Source organism: Rattus rattus, chromosome 8 (assembly GCF_011064425.1).
Source record: "Rattus rattus isolate New Zealand chromosome 8, Rrattus_CSIRO_v1, whole genome shotgun sequence".
Lineage (NCBI taxonomy): Eukaryota > Metazoa > Chordata > Mammalia > Rodentia > Muridae > Rattus > Rattus rattus.
This window is the reverse complement of record NC_046161.1, coordinates 49,207,309-49,230,794: the sequence shown is the minus strand read 5'-3', so window position 1 is coordinate 49,230,794 and position 23,486 is coordinate 49,207,309. Positions and strand designations below refer to the sequence as shown.

Genomic DNA, 23,486 nt, shown 5'->3' with positions numbered 1-23,486 from the left:
TCCTGACATGCAGCTCTAGCCTATGTCAGTGACCATCAAACTAGTCCCTGCCTAATATTCTATAAATGAGAAAGCTGAGCAATTCTTCCCCAAAGGACAAGTAATTTGACAAAAACACAAAGCCAATTAATTAGGCTCATGAAATCGTAAGGCCGGGGTTGGGGATTTAGCTCAGTGGTAGAGCGCTTGCCTAGCAAGCACAAGGCCCTAGGTTGGTCCCCAGCTCGGAAAAAAAAAAAAAGAAATCGAAGGCCTTCATTTCAACAAGCAGGCTGGCTTCTTTTCAAAAGCTCAATGAAAGCAAGCACAGTGGCTCATGCCTGTAATCCTAGCACTCAAGAGGCCTGCTGTGAGTTCAAGGCCAGGTACCCTACAGTGAGTTCTAGGACAACCTGAGCTGAGAATACAAATCCTGCCTTAAACACAACCAACACAGAGTTAGGGGAAGGTGACAAATTTTGATAATGAACGACATTGCTACTTAGAAAACAATATACAGACCCCTAACTATAGAGCAGCAGCAGACACAGCAGGTGGATCCTATGGCTGCTGGGAAATTTTGGATGCCCTGACTGAGAAAGCCTCACTCAGGAGAACAACAGGATGAACTGCTGTAGATTTGTCCTAATTAATGTTAAGGGCCCCTCTGTTCTCTAGGAGCCCCATCTACCCCGATGGTCTCTCAATCTAGTGCACTAATAGGTAGGTACTAGAACCAAAGGGAAAAGGAAAAGTCTTTTCACTATAACTCAACACAAGAGCAGAATTTCCTAACACCTCTGGAGATGGAAACCCCAACTCCATCCTCCAGCTTCAGCAGAACACAGGTCTACACACTGGGCAGCAGAGAAAAGTATCTTTCTTCCAGACACCTCTGTCAACAGCTGGTATTGACCGATGCCATACCTCTCCTACACAACAAGCAAATGACCAAGTACCATGAACAGAAAACAGACTCTGAGGGTGCCACACAGAAAAGTCACACAAGTGGCCTAAAACACAACTAGGAAGGAAGACAAACTAAAATCTAACTGGAATCCTTAGCGCTGCTGAGAAGCTACTGCACCTATTGTAGTAGGACCACATTACTATAAAAGGACAGGACAGTTCCAGGAAATAAGAAACATTTGAAGAAAGACAGTAGAGCAAAAAGAACCCACCAGTCTCCTCTGAACAAAGCATTTATAATGACAATGGCCAAACTGAGACACGGCCGTGAAGAAAAGAGATGGGAAGCCTGAGGAGTTACAAATAAGATCATTCGAGGGACCTGGAAGACAGGAACACAAAGGGCTAATGTTCATCTGGAGAACAAGAGGGAAACTATGCAAGGAAAGGGACACATGGTGGCAGGCAAGTTCTGGGAAGAGTTTAGGATATTAAGTATCTCTGGTTACCCCAAAGAAATACTGAGAAGCAAAACAAAGTCCACAGTTACAGAGAAAATCAGACAGGAAAATGAAATACACAGAAAGCGGAATCACGCAATCACTGGAGTTGTATCTAGTAACAATAAATGTAAGTAAATTGGCACGATTCATTCAGCAGCTCTGTGCTCATACACATGTACATGCAGGTTCTCCACATCAACACGCTCTACATGCTAAAAACAGACATCAAGTATACAGCACTCTCCATGTATACAATATGTTATCTTCATAAAGCAAATCTTTCTAGGAAAAACATAGAATATGCTATGTAGGGATCCACCTGAGAGTGAGTAGCAGTAGCAGCAATGACGCCAATGGCACAGTCCATGTAATTGCGAGGTCACACGCACTGACAAAAACAAAAGTAGCCCCTAAGTCACCTGTAAAGTATTATAAAGTTCTGTCTAGATAACTCTTGGGTTTGAAAAAAAGAAGGAAAAGGAAAAAAAATACTCATATCCTAGCAACCAATAAGTATATACTCCAGAGAAATGACTGCACAAACAAGAACTCCACAGCAGGACTCTGAACTGTCTACCATTATCCACCAACAAGCAAATGGGCATTCTGGTCTTTCTGAACAATGAAATAAATATAACAATAAAAAGGGGCTGCAAAGAAAGCATGCAATACCTAGTGTGACTCTCAGCACTCAATAAGGGCGACACTAAACTATACACAGTCTGCACTGTGGGGGATAAAGTCAGAGAAAAGTAAGGAAGATGGCTGCTGTGAGCTCTGAAGGAGGGACTCAGTCAGCAAACAGAAGTGATCAAGGAGAGATCTGCAAAAGCACCCTGACTTCAGAGGCTCCGGACTCACACTGAGGACGAACAGTAGGCTCGACGGAAACCTACAGACTAGCCAAAAGCCTACCTGCAGCCCTCAGTGCCCTGCATTCCCCACCCCTTTAAGTAGAACCCAGATTATCTGTCAGACAAAATGTCATCTGCAGAGAAACTGGAGCCATCATTTACCCTGTACTAACAAGTGGAAAAGTGGCTGGGAATCAACATAAACTCCCCTTGAGCTTCAGCTGACAAGTATTGGCTACAAGAAACTCCAAATCATTTATTTGGTATAAAAGAAAAAAGGAATGTTTAAAAAAAAATCAAAATCTGAATGAGTAAAGACAGAACACAAAAGTACTTGAGGACAGGCTTTACAATATATACAGGAAGACATGACGACTCTGAGAAAACGCAGAGTAAAAAGTGACAGCTGCTAAAGAGGCCAAAGGGCCAAAATAAGCTGCTTTCTGACCCTATCACAGTGACAGGCAGAATGCCACGGAGAAGGACCATCAGGTTCACACTCAGACACGAAGAGGACTCCCTCCTCCAGATGAGCCACATCACCAGGCTTAAAGCCTGGGATGTCACAGCACACAGTGAACCTGAGCTGGCTTGGAGAAGGCTTCAGCTCACAAACCACTGGGCCTCTCCAGGTTTAAGCCTTAAGAATGTCCAGCAACTTAATGTGGGCGCTGGTGGTCCCAGCACTCAGAAGGCAGAGATGGACAGCCTGACCTACAGAGTGAGCTGCCAAACAGCCAGGGCTGCTACTCAGAGAAACCCTGTCTTGGAGGAAATGCCCAGCAACTTCCCCTCTTGTATTCTTGAAGAGTTCTGCCTGACCTGTAAGAAAACAGAAGCCTTATGAAGAGGCCCTAGAGGATAGCGTCAGGTACAGAAAAAAAGCCATGTAAAGAAATGCTAAAGATGCCAGAAAGGTGAGAAGTGGGGGAAAAGAAAGAAGCCATCCTTGGACACTTGAGAGCTAGCTGTTCAGGTAAAGATCACACTAGTTGTCTGCGGCCATACTATCTTCAATGTGCCACCATAACAGTCACCAAATGAAACCACAGACATTACTCAGCTAAGCCTAACTAAGCCATCCAATAGCAGGAATTAATATTTTAAGGCATTAAGGTTTTTTTTGTTTTAATCTTTGGAGACAGGGTTTCACTGTATAGCTGCAACTGGCTGTAAATTCAAGAGATTTGCCTGTCTCTACTTCTCGAGTGTCATCCCCAGCCTGCTTGGGGGATTCTGAGACTGGGTCTTCACTTGTAGGACAGGCTGGCCTCAAACTCACACACGCCCTGCCTCAAGCTCCTGAGTACTGAGATTAAACACATGTGCCACCACATCCATCTCTAAGCCACTAAGTTCTGAGAAAGTGGGGTAAATAGATATATAATAAAAACAAAACGTTGGGGCTAAAGAGTGGCCCATTGGTTAAGAGCACTCGCTGCTCTCGTAGAAGACTAAGGTTTGATTGCTAGCGCCTAATGCAGCTAACAACCATCCATTTCCAGGGAATCCTAACAGATTCTCTACTATGTGCATGTGGTGCACATACATGTAGGCAAAACACTCACACACGGACTATTTAAAACCTTAAAAGTTATTATTGTCCATGTGAAATAAGCAAAAAGTTGATAGAGCAGCAAGACTGTAAAAGAAATAGAGAAAGGTAAGGGGCTCAGTGGATAAAGGTGCTTACTGCCACGCCTGACCACCGGGGTTTGATCCTGGGACTCAGATGGTCACGGGGAGAACCAATTCCTGCAAGTTGTTCTCTGATCCCCAGAGAAGTGCCACCAATGTCCATGTCAACACATACACACAGGCATATACAAATAAAAATATAATAAAACTAAGAAAATAATATAATACAATAGAGGTAAAGACTCAAAGTATCAGATTTAAAATCTAAAAGCAGCCAGGCATGACGAGATAGCCTGTGATTTTAGCTTTCAGGTTATAAAGACTAGAGAACCATCAGCCTCAGCTACACATGGTTTTTGAGGTCAGCACCTGAAGTATACAAGACCTTGTCTCCAAAAAGTAAGAACAAAATTAAAAAGCCCAATTAATAAACTCTAAAACAAACAAAATGGAAAATCAAAGTTAACACACAAAAATATATACCGAAATTCAAGGTTCAAATTTGAAAAGGGATATCCTTACTAAATGTCCAGCACAATAAAAGAAAAAAAGACCCTAAGTCAGGGACACTGGTGCAGTTCATTACACCAAAGAAAACACAAATTCCCTGAAGCTTCCAAAGAAAACCTAAGATCCCAGATGGCATCGGCTTCAGCAATACCACTGGCTGGAGGACAACAGCATTGTATTTGAAATTCTTAGGCAAACATATCAGCCTAGATTTATTATTCAATGAAACACTGATTAAAACAGAACACAACAGCAGTTGATACTAGGGGCCCACAACTCTCACACACGTCACTGTGCGCCACTTTAGAACACCTGCAGGGCTGCCAAACCACTCCGTACAAGGGAGAAGTGGTCAGAGACTAAGAGGAAGCCATGTAAAGAAATGCTAAAGATGCCATAGGATCTTTCACACGTTTTGAAACCAGTGTGGTCTTGTTCTAACGACAACTCTGAACCAGGATTTTCAAAAGCTAACTCAGAAAATGTGCCATTCCTTCATGCTTTGGCTTTTATCTGACATTGTAATAGATAGAGACAAACAAGAAAAAGGAAGCCAATAGAAATGCCATAAGACCCAGGAATCAATAAATTCACTCTAGGATAGCAGAGAAGAAAAATCTTAAGGTGACAACTGCATAGGCAGTTAGAGATCTCACAAGGACTAATGCAGAAGAGCCAGAGACTCCAAAGACAAAGGATTCCAGAAAGAGAACGTGACGTCTATAAACTGAGAAATAAACAATGGTGCCCGTATGGAATTGCCATGACAGAAAGCATGGCTCCCAAAGTGCTCATGGCAAACTGATGGTTCAAGATGAAAACACTGCTTGAGAAGCAGTGGATGTTTAAGGAGGTGTTTCACATAAGAGCTAAATCCTCACTTATTGTAATAAAAGGTCAGCTAACTAATAGCTAATTAAAAACGTCTAAAAATCATGAGTTGGTAGAAATTTCTATGGCTTAGGGAGAGCTAACTTTGCATTAGATCTTAAGAAGCACAAACGGACTTATGGACATTGTATGTCAGAGGAAAGTAATTGATTAAACAACCAGTCAAAGAAGAAACACAGCAATCAGAAATTTTAACAAAAATCAAAGTGGAGGGATTGGGGAGCAGCAGTCCTATCCCAGTAAAATACAAACAACTCCAAGAAATGAAAAGGCTGTGTTAGCACCTAAAGCAAGGCAATTTACTAGGAACACAAAGCTAACTTCCAAATAGGCTACATAATAATTTTAAATTATCCTAGTTTAACTTTCAATTAAGACAATTGATTTCAGCTCTTCAACACTAGAGAACGTTTACTTTACCTGACCCGTGGGTAGTGGTTGATCTAGCATCTCAACATCCAGGTGCTTAGGAAGGTTATATAATCTGCAGAGGTCACATATCAACCACTTCAATTGCTGACGGAGCTACAAAACACATTTCAGTAAATAAGCATTATGTTAAAGAGCCCTTAGAAGACATTGAATAATGCTACAACTACTGTTAAATCAATCCAGAAGGAAAGGAAAACGTGCTCCTGCTCAACTGCGGCCTACGGATGGAGTAACTGTCTCTGACGCATGTTAGAGCTGCTGATATAAGAAAATCACTATTTTTAAAAAGTTACTACAGCTTAGTATGTCCTTACAACACGGTAACTAGCAGGTAACACCAACAAAAAGGCACAGAAGGAAGGCTCAGACATTGTCTAGTGTCTAGTTGCTAACTAATGTTAGAAACTGGGAGCTTTAGACAACAGAACATTAATGCATTCGTAAGACTACAAAAAAAACTAAAAGTGTTGCATATGGATTATAAAATTTCATTTGCAACAGTTAGATTTATTTATAACTATAAGGCAATTGTGACCTAGTAGGATCAGCCTGGAATAAATAACTTTGTATACCTAAACCCTGGCTTTAGTCTCTGCCATCTGCAAAACAGGGAAATGAAGGCTGTCTCATGACAGTAAGGAGTAAATTAAAATTAAGTCTCTCCAATAGAAAAGAAAAAAATCATTAGTGAAACTGCCATATTAGAATAGCTCTTTAAATTTTCATTTTAAATATTTGTAGGTATATTTACTGTAAGGAAGTAAACAAGGAAATCTGTGCAAACGTACTTTTCATTATTTAGGGTTTTTCCTCAACATAAAATATGAGCAATACTTAAGACTCAGATTGGAGGTGATAAAGCAAGTGACTTCATGGGCAGGAATGGTGAGCTCGGCGTCTCTGATCAAGAAAAGACATGAAGAAGAAGCAGGTTTATGGAGGACTAAGAAAACAGAAACAGGATTAGAATGGGTTAAACCCAGCAAAGAGCAAGCCCTTCCAAAGTGGATGAAGGACCAAGTGAACATGAGGAAGGCTAAGCACTAAATTAGATCAAACAAATGTCCTCATGCTCAAAGGGAAGCAAAGGGCTCCTTCTGTGGATGTGTGTAGGCATAAAATGAGATGAGACAGGGTGACCAGGACACAGCCCTGACCTCGGATCCTGCCACGGGACTCTGCAGGTGTGCTGTAGGTGACAGCAGTATGATGGCACCATACCAAGCAACAGGAAAAACAGGGAGTACATTTTCCAGGAAATTTAACTTTTAACACTCCCCTCCTCTTCAGGGACTGTGGAAGAAACTAAGATCACAGGGAGGATCTCAACTATTTAAGAAGGTAAATGGACAAGTCTTTGGTACTTACTAGTTTATAGTTTTGGGAACATAAGTATAAAAAAGAATTCTTAAGTTCCCAGGGCCAGGCACAGAACCAGTATCATTGTTTCATTTTCACAGAGAGTTAGTGAGGGAAAACGTGATGGAGACAAATGTAAACTGACATGCACATCCCATGGCACAACTAAGCAAGATCCCCTAGAGGATCAATAACCTAAGTACATGGGTTTCAAACTCTGAAGACACATTTTGGCTAGAGATCCAGATTTAAGGATCCCTGCAATAAATAAAGTATGAATTAACTGAGAGTAAAAGAGCTTGCACAGAGAAAACACAGAGTAAAAAGATAATAAGGAGACATACCAAGGAAGAGCATCTTAGAGGAGACCATGATGAGATAGTAAGAGAGCCGGGAATGGTGGTCTCATAGAGGTCCCCACTAGGCTATCAATTAGCACAGGACAGACACATCTTGGCTTTGAATACATATCACTTATCACAGAGCTTCAGAGAAGCCAATCAATATTCTTGAAGTATGTTCTGTGTTTTGTTAACAGCTTCCTACATTTACGGAAGGAGAATGCAAGCACAGCTAAGGCATCTCTAATATGTATCGTCCAACACTAAATACAGAAGAGGGCAGATTAAACAGTATTCCATGCCTTGCTCTTTACTTCTGTCTTGCAATGGCCTATGTGTACTATGGGAATAGGCTGGCTGCTTTCTTTTTTTTTTTTTTTTTTAACTACATTGGAGTATTCAACTATACATTACATTTTTAAAAGTTTAACCAGCTCTTTAGGGGGCATTAAGTAATACATGTTGATGGAACAATATTTCAACCATGAAAAAATCCTTTTGAGTACTAAAAAGAAGCCACTGGACTTGACAGCTAAGAAATGTCTATACAACAGCAGATTCTCTACCTATAGTAACTAAACTAAAAAGTCAAAACAAAACAACTGTTCTCTCTAGAAACCAGGTTCTGAGAAGTTAGCAAAGGCTATCTCTAAGAACAAAAACATGTCTTTCCTTCATGTAAATGTACTTACTTTCTATAATTAGATCCAATGTAAGTCTTATTCCATTTAACTTGACACAGGGGTTTTTCTGTTTTTTGGGGTTGTTTTTTTCCATAGTATCAGGGATTATGCCTAGGGCCCTGTGCAAGGTAGGTGAGTTATAGTCCAACCATCTCTTCACTTCTGAGACAGGACCTCAATCTGTTGACCAGACTGGCCTTGACCTTGCAATCTCCATACCTTAACTCCAAAGTAGTTGGGATTATGGGCCTGTGCCAGCAGGCCTAACTCACAAGCAATTTAAGGAGGAACAGCTAGAGGGCTATGTCTTTCTGTCTTTTCCATCACCAGTCTGCTGGAGATGAAACATGTACCTGCCTGGCTTTTAATTACCTCCCACTCTCATGGACTCTTTTACAAACTGTTGAAACTTATATTGCTCACTATTTTAGAATTTTACACTTATGGAGGTTAGGAGAGTGGGGGCTGACATGTGCCATGACACAACGTGGCGGTCAGAGGACAACTGTAGGAGGTGTTCTCTCCTGGGTCTTGTAGACAACTGCCTTCATCTGCTGAACCATTTCAACAACCCCGGCGTTCTTAATTTTAGGAACATGCTTAAACCATCTATAACTTATTTTTGACAAGTCAAAGAGTTAATGAGTCTAACTTCCCTAAATGGTCAGTTCTAAAATTATCTATAGAAAGATTCTTCCTTCTTGGGTTAAAACTCCAGCTTTGCTTATTCTAAGTTTGAATGGCTGTTTCTAAATTTCTATTGCCTGCTGGTCGAGTTCCAATAGTTAATATTTTATTTCATTTACTACCTGTTTGGGAAAATTCTTTACCTCTTTAAACTTTTGTATTTTATCATTTTTTTCTTGAGTCATTCTGACAGTACCAGAAACAATTATGCTGGTTACCAGGCATGGCGACACAGCCTGGAATCCCAGACCTGGAAAGGCTGAGGCAAGAGGCTTGCAAGTCCAGAACAGCCTTGTCTACACAGCAAGACCCTGTCTTTAAAAGCCAAAATAAATAAATCATTCCCAATGACACGGCATTACATTTATAAATATAAGGACATGGAGATAAGTCGCATTTGTAAAAGTGTCCTCTTTTTCTTTATCTACACCATAGTTTTCTCACAATGGGTACTTAAGACATTTACAATCAAAGAATAAAACATTTAATATTAAAAAAAATAAAAGGATACTTTTCACAAGATTTTTCATTTTTAATTGTGTATAGCGTGTACACCTGAGTACAGTGCCTGTAGGGAACAGAGACATTAGATGCCCAGAGCTAGAGTTATAGGCACTTGTAAGCTGTGGCAACTTGGGTGCTGGGAACTGACCTCAGGTCCTCTGTAGAAGTGTTCTAAACTCCTGAGTCATCTCTCCAGCCTGGAAGGATACATCTCTTTACACAGCAGCCCCCCCCCCTTCTAACCCAGAGAAAAACATTGTTTTCCAGGGTTATTCAAGGTCCCCATATACTAACTGGAAGTAAATAATGTTTACAGTTATTGAACATGAATCTCTTAGTGTGCAACATCCTGAAGAAAACCTGTCTGTATAGAGTTTAGAGCAACCCACAGATCTAGGCTTCTACTGAGAGTCTTGGAACTTGTGCACAGGGGAATGACTATGGATCAAAAACAAACTAAAAAACACACAAACAAACTCTTTTTTCAATAAATTTGGCTTTTACTGCAGACTTGTGGACCCTTGACCAGCAAAGGAATTCCCTAACACAAACACTGAGCTCAGTGGTTAAGAGCACTGACTGTTCTTCCAAAGGTCCTGAGTTCAATTCCCAGCAACCACCACATGGTGGCTCACAACCATCTATAATGAGATCTGATGCCCTCTTCTGGTGTGTCTGAAGACTGCTACAGTATATTCATATATTACAAAGGTATTATCCTATGTTACCTCCCTTACCATCTATCTACACTGACCTTTCTTTCCCCTTTGTCCTTTCTCACCTCACCCAACAGTCTATCAAAAAATGTTTGCTTTAATGGTTAGAATGAAGGGGGAAAAAAAAGAACCTCAATTCCTAACATAAATAGAGTGTATATGTAGAAAGGGGGAGATGGGCTTCAAAAGGTCTCTAACCATGCTAAAACTGTCATTATTAAACATGCTTTAACAACTTGTATTACAATCTAAGAAGACATGGAAAATTATCAAAAAGGGAAGTAAATGAAGTAAATTTTAGTGTGATAAATTTTTTATCATATTACTGCTTAATATTAATATTTTTCTGCATAAGACCATGAGAAGGAAAAAGGAAAGTCTGGTTCATCTCCTTACCGAACTGTTGTTCTTAGTATCTTCTAAGCGCTCCAGGACTGATGTCAGATTTGGGTCATCAGAGTCCACAAACCATATTGGTGAAGAAGAAGGGTAAGACTCCTGTTACAGAGACAGCTAGGTGAGACTATTTACAACAGACCAACCAGAGATGCAGTTAAGACTGTACCACTAGGGGCGGGTGATCGTGATCCACACAATTCATCAAAGGAGGGAAGGAGACATTGAAATTCATGTGGGGACAGACCAGATGCCTCTGTGGAATTTAAAAATTAAAATTGCTAAGTTTAACAACTTAATCTTGTGTAGTCCATGTTATACAATCTGTGAGTTTAAAAGCAGACAACAGAACTTACCCAATGATCAAAATGATTAAAACCAAATATACCTTAAGAGTTGCTTTTATCTAAGGGGAGAAACTGTATTCAAGTGGCACTGAAGACTTGTAACAACATGTCTATCATGACCTGAATTTTCTAGTTTTTACCTTTTCAGAGCTTTAAAATATGGAATCATGATAATCTCTCAAAGTGAAAAGGTAAATTAAAAAGAAAATCCCAACTTTAAAATTCAGTCTACAGATTTTGAACAGTATCTTTGCTTTTAAATAATACTACATTTCTAGATACCTAATTCTGAATTATAAAACTAACCCAAGGGGGTTGGGGATTTAGCTCAGTGGTAGAGCACTTGCCTAGGAAGCACAAGGCCCTGGGTTCAGTCCCCAGCTCCGGAAAAAAAGAACCAAAAAAAAAAAAAAAAAAAAAAAAAACTAATCCAAGGAACACGTCTCCAAATCTGCACCTTCAAGACCCTCTACCCACAGCATTCTGGTCTTCAGTATAAAATAATCAGAGAAGTCTCTCCAAGGACTTCTTTTTCTTTCACCTATATTAAATTTACTACATTGAGCCAGGCTTGGGGATGGCCACCTCAAAAACTGGGTAGGAAGCTGGTGAGCTTGAGGCCAGCCTAGGACAGACAAAGTCCCTATCTCGAAAAGTAGGCTGTAAGTGGGCTGGTTAAGAACGTGTACTGTTTTTCCAGAGAACCTGAGTTCAGTTCACCAGGCACCCATGTCAGCTGGCTCCAACTGCCTGTGACTCCAGCTTTAAGGGATATGGCACCTCGGGGGGTAAAAAAAAAAAAAAAGGGATATGGCACCTCTAGAACTGCACTCATTGTGTCTAATGCATGCATGCATGCATACATACACACACACACACACACACACACACACACACACACACACACACACACACAAATAATATCTAAAGGCGGGACTGATCGATTTGTTTTTCCATCCCTTCTTAGACTGTAACAATGAATGTAGTTTATTTCTTTGTTTTTTTTCTCTTGTTTTTTGAGACATGGTCTCAATATATAGACTCAAGTTTGCACACTCTCCTACTTCAGCCTCCTAAGTGCTAAGATACTGGCTGGCCTCAGAATATAGTTTCATAGAAAACAGACACATTAAATAAGATTACCTTCATTTGATCTTGCCTAATCATTTTCTTAATGGTGATAGTTTCTTCTACCTGTTTTGTTTTTGGAGATCTGAGGACCAAACATAAGGTCGTGCCCAGGTACATGCTCTACCACTGAACTATAGCAGAAATCCTTAAAGACTACTTTTTAAATATAACAAGTGCTAGAAGCAGAGTGAACAGCAGCACAGGGCTGCCACAATCCTTATTCAGATTTCACCTGCCACAGAGGTGGGCTTATGAGTTAGCTTTTCCCCTAATACAGATGTTCCTGACATTTATTTGAAGACATTATCAATGGTATTCTCAAACACTCTACCCGGAAACCTCTAAATTGGCCCCAGTTAATCTCATGTCTTGGTATCACACCCTTGTAAAATCCCCTACCTTGGACTTACCACTCACATCTAAATGCAGTAAAAATACTAATATCACTTCTGAAATCAAGTTACAAAAAAGTTAACATCTGTCTTGTTTATCTCCTGGTCTTGCAATTAATCCTGGTGATGAAAATCAGCTGCCACCTATGGAGAGCTCTGCATGGCAAGAATTGAAAAAGATCTCTAAAAATTAAACCAAGGTTCTCAAATTAGGCAACATCCTATGAGAAGGAGCCTGCCAGCAACTATGAGAGAGCTTGGAGGCAGATCTCCATCCTTCTGACCACTGCATCCTCCGCCAACACTTTCCTGCACTGGAAACGACCATAGGTCAGAGAAACCAAGGTAAGGAAGGGATGCACAGACTCTGATCCACAGAACCCAAGAGTAACATTGGTTCTTAAAGGTTCTAAATTAGGAGGCTGAAGCCATGGCCCAGTGGGTAGAGCCCTCGCTGCCCTTGCAGCAGGGCAGGTTCAGTTCCCGCACCCAGATGGCCGCTCACCACTAGCTGTGACTCCAGTTCCAGGTACCCCAACCACTTCTGGCTTCTGTAGGCTCCTGTAAACTCATGCAGGCAAACACACACACACTCATTTCTTTTAAGTTCTAATGGCTTCGCAGTAACGAATTGATTGCCTTTACAGGGAGGGAATCCAGATTTGGTGCTCACAAACACCTATGACTCCAATTCTAGGGGATTTGATGGCACTGCACACATGTGTGCACAAAAATACATGCAGTCAAAACACCTATCTATACACGTAAGATAAATTAAGTAATATAGATAAGTTTCTAAGTTTATTACAGAGAAATACACCTATTGCTAGTAAAGCAATAGAATCATCCTATCATACAAAGAAATGCTACTAATAATTTGTATCTTTTAAAGCCACAAATGTGTGTGTTTTTAAGTGACTTAATTAAGAGTCATACTCTTACCCATTAACAGGCATTTTTTTGCTCCTTTATTCTGATTTTTACTAGGAATCTGGAAAAAGAGATTATTGACAGATACTGGCTTCTGAATATATTTAAGTAGTAGAAAACTGCACTACACAAAGAGTTTTACAGAACAGTGTTCTTTAATGCTATATATAACCTAATTTTATACATATATGGTATATATATAATATATATATCATACACACACACACACACACACACACACACACACACACACAAAATAACAGAACTAACAGCAGAGAAACTGAAAATTTTAAAAACATTTGACCAAATCTTAAGGAAAAAAACTACAGAGATCAGTGGTCAGCAGTGATGTGCATGTCCCTGTCCAGCACTAGCTTGTTTATCTAAGGTAGAGTTTCTTCAGCACTAACCCCGTTCTTAGATAGAGGCACTTCGCACCGCAGGGTATTTTCATCTTTCACATTCTTCATCCTAGCTTAGGAACTTATTGTCTGGGCTTTGCATTTGCTTTAGCTTTAAAAAAAATAAAACACGATCTAAAAGTTCATTGTACAGATTCTTGTTCACCTGGTAAATGTCTGCATGAAGAAACATGAGCTATTAATGTGGAATGAAATGCCTTTCGCCATGTTAAGAGAAAGTTAGGGAAAGGAAATCAGTTCCCCCTGAGATCTGTGTGCATTTTAAATCCTGACATGAAAAGGCAGGACAGGCAGCAAATCCAAGCACTCACTTCAATGTTTTCAAAGGCCTTGCACCCCTCAGTACAAGAAGTCTAAAATGTCAATGATCTTTTTCACTCTACTTAAGAGAATCTTAATGCAACTTAATTACTCTGCTTAAAAAAGTTCTGCTACCTTCCCACAAGGGAAGGTCTTAACAGTGGTCTGCTGGAATCTTTTCCTGCTAGTGTTTAAATGGACAAAGCTGTGAAAAGAAATCAGGCTTCCCTTCAGAATGCCGGTGCTGTGCTGTCCCTTACAGTTTATAAACCTTTTCAACACTATGGTAACGGAGCAGGGAGTACCCAGGAGCCCCTGTGGCACACTTGACAGTAGGCACGTGTGACTCATCTGTGAAGTGAACTGACATGAACAGATACTTTACTTGAAAGGATGACTGCAATGCTCACCCCAACTTGAGTTTCTGGAAGATATTTTCTCAAAAATAAGAGACAGCATGTCATTTTCAAAACAAAAGTCAGTATACTTCATCAATAAAAGTCAAATTTTAGAGAAAACCATTCAAACTTTGAAACACTTGTACCCACCAGTGGGGGCCTCACAAAGTATTCTGATTAGACTGGTGGGGAGACTGTATTTTGATGTTAGCTAGTATTTAGAAGATATATCAACCAAATATTTTCCCAATAATCAATGCATGATGCTATAATATCATGCAAGAAATAGATCAACTTTTTGTAAAGTCAGTCTGTCTGTCTGTCTGTCTGTCACACACACACACACACACACACACACACACACACACACACACACACACACACACACACTACTCACTCAAAAACATTCACAAGCTGGGAAACAGCTCAGTGGTAAGAACACTTGCCTACCATGCTTGAGGTCCCAGGTTCAGTTCCCAGAACTGAAGAGCATCGAGAGCCCAATTATCTACAGTGGCTATTGCCATTAATTTTTTTTCAACCAGATAACAAAGTTGGGTTTTGTTCACATTACTTCAACTAAAGCATCAAACAACTGGGCTGGAGGGATGGCGCTGAGGTTAGGAGCATGACTACTCTTGCAGAGGACCTGAGTTCAATTCCCTGAACCCACATGGTGGTTCCTAACTATCTCTAACTCCAGTTCCAGCAAATATCACACCCTCTCTTCTGGCCTCCACAGGCACCAGGCATGCACATGGTGCACAGTCATTCATAAGAGACAAAACATACACCTAAAATACATTTTAAAATATACTTTTATAATCTATAAAATATACAAATATTTTTAAAATATATTATCTTATACTATATTTAAATATATGTTTAAAAGTGCAGAAGCAAATGACAGAACAAGTGTCAAAGAAACTTGCAATATTAGTTATTAATGTTTTAAACATGTTTTAATTTTAATAATAAATATCAAAGGTATAAACATAAAAATGAAGTTTCCTTAGGCCTATGATATTTTTAAGAGTTTAAGGAGGGGTTGGGGATTTAGCTCAGTGGTAGAGCGCTTGGGTTCGGTCCCCAGCTCTGGAAAAAAAAGAAAAAAGAGTTTAAGGAGGTCCTGACACCAAAAATATTGAGAACTGCTACTTTCCTATTTCTCTCCTGCCAAATCCCCTAGCCTTTCCTCCTTGGAAAAAAAAAAAAAAAAAAAAAAAAAAAACCTCCTTTTCTCCATTCTACATTAGCCTACATGTTCCACTGGGGCTGGTTTTGACACCTCCCTCCCTTGACACAAAGCCTGACCAAGAACTATGATGAAATATCATGACCAAAAGCAACTTGGAGAGGAAGGATTTATCTGGATTCCACATATCCTGAGTCACAGTCCACTGAAGGAAGCCAAGGCAGGAACTCAAACAGGACAAGAGCCTGGGAGCAGGAGCTGTTGCAGAAGACATGGAGGTTGCCGCACACTGGCTTGCTCAGTCTGCTTCCTTACAGGACTACTAGCCAGGGACGGCAGTGCCTACAATGGGCTGGGCCCTTCTCAAGCAGCCATAAGAATATTCCCTACAGGCTTGCCTACAGCCTCGTCTTATGTTGGCATTCGCTCAATTGAGGTTTCCTTCTCAGACGACTCTATCCTGTGTCAAGCTAACAGGAAACTAGATGAAAAGACGACCAGAAAGATACTAAACCAGAACCTATAGCAGTGAGTACAAGAATTAAAGAGGTTTTGTTGTTTTGTTTTGCTTCTCTGGTTTCTAAATTTCCCACAACGTTTTGTTTTCCATATTACAAAACACCTACCACCACCACTGGAAAAGCTTTCAACACAAACTCTGCATCATGTTCTAAAAGCTGTTTAAATACCCAAGGTAGAGAACAACTACATCTACTCAGAACATCTTTCTAAATGAACTGAAGCAGATAAAATAATGAAATTGATCTGAATCAAGTAGGCTACAAATTCCCCTGGATGATTTCAGTGGTTCTGATTAACCATTGTTTTTCATAACTCTCTTTAGAAGCTACCAGAAACCACTATTACAGAAGCCTTGTGGTGGGGGTAAGCCTTGTTGTTTCTCTCCTGTAATGTTTTATATTTGGCATTCCGTCTCTACCCCCTCCCTCAATTACCTGACTCTTATCTAATTCCACCCCTTCCCAGGTCTAAGTTTAACACTCCTATCCTACAGACACCACCAAAAATTTACTAAGGTATACCATCATTCACGAAAAGGAAACCCAAGCCTCTACATAATCTCATTTTTCTCAAGAAACTGCACTAAAATGGAGATGGAGGACAGAGAACCACAAGGAATCTGACCCTGTGTCATTAGCTGGTCAAATAAATGAGAACAATGAGTCTTTCTGATCTGAAAGTACCATTTCAGAGCGTATTTCCAACAGCTTCTCCATGAATTCAATTTGGAAAGGTAATCTGTCACAGGAGAATAAGCTAGAGAAAGGTCCTTAGGCTCTGTGGTCATTTTGTTCATTATTTCCTTTGTACAACTTTAGCTGAATGACTTTGTATCAGTATATAGACTAGAAAAACAAAACATGAAGTTAACAGGGCAGACTGCCTTATTTGCCATAAAAAGAGGTTACAAAGCAGGTAATTTATCTCCTTCCTTTGTAGCTGGATCTTGCATATGCTATAGTGGCAAGGTGGAGTATTCTACCACTGAACTATCCAGCTCAGAATTTTTAAAGTAAAGGCTACCACTTTCCCATTTGTACAGTATAGTACCATACTGTTGACAAGCTTTCCAATAACATCCAGGGCAAAGGGGGACTGTTTTGAAACAATAAAAGAAATTATTTAAGATCCTAAATATTAAGTAATGCTTAAAGCTCTCCCTCCCAGATTCAGTGTGAATATTTGTTAACTTAGTAGCTTGCTATGAGAGAGGTGTTTTTAGTAATAAAGAATAGAAATTAGCTAAACAAAAAGTATTTCATCAAAACTAGCCTGACAATCATTCATTAAGAAATAATTTACATATACAAGTAACAAAGAATAAAGTTTCAATTTAACACCAATTTATATTTCCTGTGAGACATTTTGTTTTGTTTTATTTTAACTCTAAAATAGTAATTTAGTACCGAGAATTACCAGATGTTCCTAGGTATGTAGTCGAGTACACACAGAGGGGAGACAGGAGGATCAGGAGTTTTACAAAGCAAGTTCAAGGCCAGTCCCGAACTACAGTATGGGACCCTCAAAATAGAGGTCGGGGAAGACTCAGGGCAGTAGACAGCTCAGTTGGTAAAGTTTGCAATGAAAGCTTAAGAGTCTGAATTTGAGTCTCAGAATGCACAAAAAGCCAATGTAGTGGTGCATTCATAGAATCCCAGTGCTGGGGAGACAGCAACTAGCCAGTCAATTATCTGGCCTTACAGTAGTTAAAAAAAAAAAAAAAAAAGCAAAGACCAGGAAGATGGCCCAGCAGGTAGAACTGTCTGTCATGAATGTCTAACCACCTGAGTTCAGACCTCCAAAACTCAAGTAAGCACACTGTCTATACAGTCCATAAGCCCAGCCTTCCTCTGGCAAAATGGGAGGTAGAAACAGGAGAATACACCTGAAGTGGCCAGTTACCTTGGTGTACCTATTACAGCAGCAAAATGAGACCTTGCCTCAAAAAAGGCAGAAGATGGGCTGGAGAGATGGCTCAGCGGTTAAGAGTACTAACTGCTCTTCCAGAGGTCCTGAGTTCAAATCCCAGCAACCACAGGTTGCTCACAACCATCTGTAATGAGATCTGATGCCCTCTTCTGGTGTGTCTGAAGACAGCTACAGTGTACTCATTTAGTAAATAAATAAATCTTTTTAAAAAAATTTTTTTAAAAAAAGGCAGAAGACAAGAATCAATAGTGGAGATTGTCCTCTGACCTATACACACACACCATGGTTGGGTATCATACAATGAACATGTACACACACCAACATAAAAAAAAATAAAAATTTTAAAAAAGCGCACAAGGTATACGATTCCTAAGTATAAACACTCAAGGTTGGGCTCTGGCCTTCTTATACACACACACACACACACACACACACACACACACACACACACACACACACAGAGAGAGAGAGGGGGTGGGAGGGAGGGAGGATGGGGAGATGGCTCAGACTATAAAGTGCTTACTACACAAGCCTGGCAGCCTAAGCTTGTTTTTCAGAATCCACGTCTAAAAAAGAAAGCAAGCCAGGCATGGTGGCACACTCTATTAAGCCAAGCACTAAGGAGGCAATGGCAGGTAGATGCCTGGGTCCACTGGCGAGCCACCTAATCTAATTGAGGAGCCCCAAGCCAATGAAATACACTCTGTTAAAGGGGAAAAAAAAGTAGATGGCTCCTGAAAAAAACCACCCAAAGTTGACTTCTGACCTCTACCTGTACCCACAAACACATGTACCCACATGAACATGCACACACACACTCTCTCTCTCTTAAAATTTCAACAAGTCTATACAGGAAGGAATGGAGCCAGACACAGTAGACTATGATATGATCCCAGCACTCTGAAGAGTCATGAAGTTTTAGGGCCAGCTTAGTCTGCATAGTAAGTTTCAAGCCAGCCAAGGCAGTACAGGGAGATCCTATCTCAACATTCCTTTACTCCCCCCAAAAAGGAATAATGGAATTGCCAGCTTAATTATTTTTAAATGACTAAAAGAAAGCCACATATTGGCTCCCCAAATGGTCATGCTGGTTACTAAAATAAGCTGCTTTGCTTTGGAGTGTGATTGTAACAAGTGAATGTTAGTGAGGACTGGCAACCAGGCCTGTTTACTGAAATGGAAGGCCATGTGGAAGTGTATAACTGATAATCTTTCATGAGTCCACAGAAAACAAGAAATAAAGATTCTGTGAGGTTCATATTCAAGAGTGCGACAAATTCATAAAACAGGATGAGGAAAAAAAACCTTAACAACCCAATTTCCCTGGTCTAGGAAGGAAGGCACTTTGAGTTTTTCTTCTGATACTAGTCTTCCTATGTAGCCAAATTACAGATGTCCGATCAAATCTTCAGTGATCTTTTAAGCATTTCTTTACTTCCCATGATACTTTCTGAGAAATTCTTACCAGCTATCTTTCAAGGTAGGGAAAATTCCTTCTAATGTATCTAGAACACTGGCCATATAGTCAGTAAGACAAGTATGAATGAAAAGAAAATACAAGGCACAAAATTATAATTAGACAATATTCTGCCACCATTAAAACTAACTCGGAGAAAGGATAATCAGAATTATGAGTGAACATTAAAAAAAAAAAAAAAAAAAAAAGCAGAAATCACGAGAACTAAAAGGAGGAAGGGGAAATGCTATCATGAACTGCGTGTGACCCAGAAAGTCTTGGGGGCAGTCAACCATGGAAAAAGCAGGCTGTGGCAGAGCATAGGTGAGAGGCAGGAGCTCATTCCAGAGGAAGAACAGCTGATAAAGAAGGTTAGGAAGAAAAGTAGGCACAGTGTCCTCAGAGGATTCCTAAGAAACTGGTACACTAGTACGATGCCATTCAGATGGTTCTTGGTAGTTTGGTAACCTAGTGTAGAAGAGTGCTCCATAAATACTGCTCTCTAAAGACGAAAAGTTAAAAGAATGGGTCAAGTCCACTACACTAATGACATACAACTTTTTACAAAATAACAAATCACAAACCTAGTAGACAGGGTACTTGTATTTAAATTCCAACATTTTTCCCTTGCTATTTTCCTTCTGAGCAAATTGTACCTATGTAAGCAGGCCCTATACATTATCAAAACACATACTCACATACCGAAATCTTTATAGAAAAAAAACCCTGTATGTCTGGACTACACTTCAAATTAATCCAATAGGAGTATACATGAAATAAGACTGGCCAAAGGTTTATCAGTGTTGAGCCTGAGTGCACAAGGTCTCTCTGTTCAGTTTGTATATTTGTTAGTTTTCCACAATAAAGCTAATATACACTCCTACTGTGAATCTGTAATTGTCTTCTGATAATGTCTGGTCATAAGTCATTAGTAGGTCAGTTGTAATAATGTCTACTAGCAGCACCACTGCACTAGTGCACATCAACGCATCCTTTCACCCAGTTTTTGAGTCTTTTCTTACTCCATTCCCACTGCCACTACCTAATCCAGATCATCAACATCCTTTGTCTGACCTATTTGTCTCCAAAATGGTTCTCCATGGGATGCTGCTGGCACTTTAGGTCAGATAATTCTTTGACATGGCAGACTGCCCGACATTAGCATCCCCTGGTAGTAAATGCCGGCACACCAACAGCCTGGCCCAGATTGCTAGAATAACCAAAACCATACATTCGTGCATTTTCTAATCCCACACCACTGTAAAGAATCAGAGTTCTGAAAACAGACATTTTTTTCTCATCTTACCAAAGTAAGGGTACAGCTCCCTAGTCTACAAATTCAGTGTCCTGTCATTTAGACCAGTTGTTCCTTTTCTTCCCATACCTTCAGGTTCCGCTTGAATAATAACCCTCCAACTGTCCAGGCCAGTTTACTTACTGTTACTCTATACTGACTACTACTTTCTGCCTTCCATATTTGGAAAATCTTCACCAGCCTACAACCCTGGACATTTCAAGTCTTAGCATGAACTAACTGTCCACTCATACAAATCATCTTTCTCAGGCGTCAGTGTTTCATTGGGTGGAGTTTCCTCTCTCTAGGACACCTTACTGATGCTAGATTCCGAATCTGTACTCACCTGTTCAACTGCTCAAAGCTTTCTCTATGGCACACCTTCAGTGACGGTAAGCAGACTGGAAAGGGGGTTGCGGGTGAACTAAGTCAGGGCAAGACTCAAAGCAGGAGCTGAAGCAGAAGTCACGCGGGATCACTTCTTACTCTGCTTGTTTTTGGGGGGGGATTTTTGGTTTTTTGGGGGTGTTTTTGGTCTTGTTTTGTTGTTGTTTTCCAAGACAGGGTTTCTCTGTGTAGCTCTAGCTGTCCTGGAAATCGCTCTGTAGACCAGGTTGGCCTCAGAGACCCTCCTGCCTCTGCCTCTGTAGTGCTGGATTAAAAGCCTACCCCCACCACAGAACCAACTACCCAGGGGTAAACCACCACAATGGGCTGAGCCCTCAATCATTAATGAAGAAAACGCCCCCTAGGCCGGCCTGCAGGCCACTCCTGAGGTGCTATTTTTCTCAGCTGAGGTCTCCCCCTCTTAGTCCTCTCTCTGTCAAGTTGAAAGAAAACTAGTAAACAGTTCCCTACTCAAAATTAGATGCTCCCTTTAGATTTCATAGCATCAAAGTAGTTGTCACAGATGTACAAAACTCTACAAGAAGTCTGAATTCTCTGAATAGGCACAGGTCTGCCAACTCCTCAAACACTAGTAGCCACAGCAGCTTAACAAGATATTCAGAAAGTGAATTCTCTCCTTCCTAAAGCACACTGCAGCAGTTGTTGTTGTTGTTTTTCTTTTGTCAGATATAGCAGTGAACTAAATGTTAAGTTCAATTACAATGTTAAGGCCTTAGCAAACTCCCACCACATTTGGGGCTATCTACTGGCTGACTTAACAGAAGGCATCTTAGCCATATAAAAACTACCGCCTTAATGCCTGTTGTCATAAGGTGTATTCTGCACATGAGATCAGTTCCACGATGAATAGTCAGCCTCATAATAAACTTCGCTCGGAGGTGGGGGGAGAGTTCACTTACAATCTGATATTTTACCAACTGAATGTTTCTAATGAGCTTTTTTCCCCCTTAAACAGGAAAAGTAACTTTCCACGTGTTTCTCCAGCTTTCTAATCCCACCCGATCTTCCCGGGTAATAAACTGGAAAGCATCTCCTTTCCCCTGCTGGTAATGTCCAGGCTTTCGCACAGGGCACAGGTGGGACAGCTTGCACACTCACCACACCACCTGCCGCGTGGAAGGTTCCATGAGCTTTTCCAAAACACGTTAGCGCAAAGCCAGGTCTGGGGTAAACGATGGTTCACACCATCCATCCCCCGGGGTTGCATCCAAAACTTTTTCCCTACATACGTAGGCTTTCAGTGTTCATTTGTCCTCAGAGACCAATACACAAACGAGAACTGGTTGAACAAGCAAGGACGAGGGTTTTGAAACCTGGTGGGAAAACGAGTAGCTAAAACAAATACTTGAGAGCCTTTCCACCTGAGCGGCTGACAGGAGCCCACCGACCCGCCGTGGTCCCCAGATCAGGCCGGCTGCCGGCGGCCATGGCGACCTCGGGGCCCGACGGGGGCCGCGAGGGGCCAACAGAGCAAAGCCGGCCCGCGCCGTGCTGCGACGCGCCTCCGCCTCCTCCGGGCCAAGCAGCCGGAGCTCCGGGCCGGGCCCAGGGCCCAGCCGCCAACCGGCCGCGCCCGAGACCCCGGGGGTCTCCCGGGCTGACGCCCTTTGTCCCGGGACTGCGGCGCCCCCGTCCGCCCCCGCCCGGCCCTGAGGGGCTACGGCCCGGCGCCTCACCGTGATGTTGCAGTGGAGTGTGAGCGGCGGCGGCGGCGAATGCGAGCTGCCCGGCGGTGGCGGCGGCGGCACCAGGAACTGGCAGTGCAGCTCGTCCAGCTTCCAGCTGACGATGCGGAATAGCTCGTGGTTCTTGTCGAAGATGGACGCCAGGAACTTCAGCTCGGCCTTGAGCCCTGACACGGACATCTTCCCCTCATCTCCGGCGGGAGGGGTGAGGAAAGGGAGCCGGGGCCGGGAGCCGCTGTCACGGCCGCGACCGCCCCGCGGGGCCGGCCCGGGCCGCGCTCTCGCGGCTCCGCCTCTCCCCGCCGCCGCGACCCGCGTCGGAGCGCGGCTGGAAAATGGCGAGGAGCGCGAGGCCTCGGCGGGCGGGCGCAGGGCCGGCTGCTGCCTTTGTAACCGACTCCACCCGCAGGAGGCGGTGGCCCCGCCGCTTAAAAGGGCAACAGCGACGCCGCCCCCACCGCCGCCTGGGAGAGGGCTGCCCCCGCCCCGGCGCGCGTCCGCGAGCTCCGTGCGCGCTCCCGACCGCCCCCTCCTCTCATGACCCAGCCCCCTTCCGCCCCGCGCCGGGGCTCCGCGCCCAGCACTCGCTACCCGGAGGATTTGGGCTGGCGGCAGCGCACGAGGACGGACCCGAGCCCCCGGCGCGCCTGTGCGCCCGGGCCTCTGGCCAGACAC

The 23,486-nt window shown here is 42.0% G+C and overlaps 1 protein-coding gene across 2 annotated transcripts in view; it reads right to left on the bottom strand.

Moving 5' to 3' along the window:
• Positions 1-23,265, bottom strand: part of Ube2q2 (ubiquitin conjugating enzyme E2 Q2) — a 54,624-nt gene extending 31,359 nt beyond the window's left edge. The window contains exons 1-3 of one of the 2 annotated variants that reach the window (XM_032911244.1): positions 22,803-23,265; positions 10,403-10,504; positions 5,705-5,809 (exon numbers count right to left, since the gene is read on the bottom strand). In XM_032911244.1, the coding sequence (XP_032767135.1) occupies positions 5,705-5,809; positions 10,403-10,504; positions 22,803-22,991 (396 nt within the window). In that variant the 5' untranslated portion in view covers positions 22,992-23,265. The remainder of the gene's footprint in view (positions 1-5,704; positions 5,810-10,402; positions 10,505-22,802) is intronic. The other variant, XM_032911245.1, reaches the window with a different exon arrangement.
• Positions 23,266-23,486: the final 221 nt, after the last annotated feature.